The 1,713-nt window shown below is 65.8% G+C and overlaps 2 protein-coding genes across 2 annotated transcripts in view; both read right to left on the bottom strand.

Annotated features, from left to right (window-relative positions):
• The window catches only part of DTX3 (deltex 3, E3 ubiquitin ligase), a 2,325-nt gene extending 1,028 nt beyond the window's left edge, over positions 1-1,297 (bottom strand). The window contains exon 1 of the mRNA XM_010572842.1: positions 608-1,297. Within this exon, the coding sequence (XP_010571144.1) occupies positions 608-1,287 (680 nt within the window). The 5' untranslated portion in view covers positions 1,288-1,297. The remainder of the gene's footprint in view (positions 1-607) is intronic.
• A 199-nt stretch (positions 1,298-1,496) lies between these two features.
• PIP4K2C (phosphatidylinositol-5-phosphate 4-kinase, type II, gamma) overlaps positions 1,497-1,713 on the bottom strand; it is a 4,563-nt gene continuing 4,346 nt past the window's right edge. Inside the window, exon 8 of the mRNA XM_010572841.1 lies at positions 1,497-1,513. Coding sequence (XP_010571143.1) covers positions 1,497-1,513 — 17 coding nt within the window. The remainder of the gene's footprint in view (positions 1,514-1,713) is intronic.

The raw sequence follows: 1,713 nt of genomic DNA, 5'->3' as shown, positions 1-1,713 counted from the left end.
ACCCAAGGGTGCCAGGGGTACAAAGCTGGGTCAGGGGCACCCAGCAGGGTTTTGGGGACACCCAGGGGTGCCAGTGACACCCAGCAGGGTTTTGGGGATACCCAAAGGTGCCAGGGGTACAGAGCTGGGTCAGGGGCACCCAGCAGGGTTTTGGGGACACCCAGGGGTGCCAGTGACACCCAGAAGGGTTTAGGGGTACCCAAGGGCACCAGGGGCACAGAGCTGGGTCAGGGGCACCCAATAAAACTAGGTTGGGGGCACCCAGCAGGGTTTGGGGGTACCCAAGGGCACCAGAGGCACAGAGCTGGGACAGGGCACCCAGCAGGGTTTGGGGGTACCCAGGGGTGCCAGCAGGGCACCCTGAGCACTCCGCAGGGTTCATGGGTCCCCAAGTGGACCAGGGGCACAGAGCTGGGTCAGGGACACCCAGCAGGGTTTTGGGGGTGTCCAAGGGTGCCAGGGGGACAGAGCTGGGTCAGGGACACCCAGGGGTGCCAATTTGGCTGAGAAGCACCCTGACGGCTGGGGACACCCAAATGCCAGCAGCACCCAGACCCTTCTGGCCCACCCAGGCTAGCCTGGTGAGGGAGTTTTGGGTGGGAGGTACCGGTGCCATCTTACCCCTTGGACGCCGGGCGGGAAGACGTACTGGATGATGATGGTGCCAAACTTCTCGTAGCCGGGGAGGAGGAGGCCGGCGTCCCGGGTGACCAGCATGCGCCCATTGGGGGGCTGGTTGCCCACCAGTTGCCCGTAGAAGCGCCCGCACATGGGGCAGGCCGTCTTCACCTGCAACGCCCGGGTGATGCAGTCCTCGCAGAAGGAATGCCGGCATTTCTCCAACGTCTTCATTTTCTGGATCTCCCCCAGGCAGATGGGACACTGCCGGTCGGGTTCCTCTTCCCTCGAACAACCGGCTACCGCCGACCCCCCACCACGGCTTCCCACCGGCCCCCGGCCCCCCAAACCGGTCCCGCCGGGTTCCAGGACAGTGACGCAGCCCACCAACTCGCCATGGCGTTGAGTTTTCTTCTTCAATTCTTTCTCCGTTTCCTTCAGTAATGCTTTCAGGGCTTTACGGGCCGGGCAGAGGCCCCCGGGGGGGCCAGGGGGGGGGACGCAGAGTTGCAGGACGTAGATGTCGGAGGTCTCGCCGTCCACCATGATGCTGACCTTGGTCTCTTCCTTCAGACGGGCCAGCTTGGCCGGGCTCTCCTTGGTCAAGAAGTCCCAAACCCGCTTGGAGACCGTCACCTTGTTCTTAGCGGCCCCCCCACAAGCCGCCATCCTGGAGAGGACGAACGACACTGCGGGAAGACGGGGGGGGGGGGCCCAGGGGTCAGGGCCTGAGGGAGGGCCCCCAAGGGTGGTCCCGATGGGGCCAGGGTCTTCCCCATCCCTGGTGGGACCTGGTGGGGGGGATATTTGCCCACCCAAGGTGGCACCTTGAGGATTAACACTCCCCCCCCAAAGTCTGTGTGACACCCACGGGGGTGTCACAGCCCTGTGACCCCTGGGGGGTGGGAGTGAGGTTTGGGGTACCCCCTCACCCCACTGCCCCCCCCCCAGCAGGCACTCCCCATCCCGGGGGAGAAGCCAGGAGTGGGGGGCTGCCTGCGCTGCCTGAATGGGGGGGTCCCCCCACACCCTGTGGGAGTTCCCACACCCTGGGGGGGGTCCCCACACGCTGGGGGGGGGGTCCCCCACCTGGGG

This window comes from Haliaeetus leucocephalus, unplaced genomic scaffold, assembly GCF_000737465.1.
Source record: "Haliaeetus leucocephalus isolate CR32 unplaced genomic scaffold, Haliaeetus_leucocephalus-4.0 Scaffold361, whole genome shotgun sequence".
Lineage (NCBI taxonomy): Eukaryota > Metazoa > Chordata > Aves > Accipitriformes > Accipitridae > Haliaeetus > Haliaeetus leucocephalus.
This window is presented reverse-complemented; position numbering and strand designations above follow the sequence as displayed.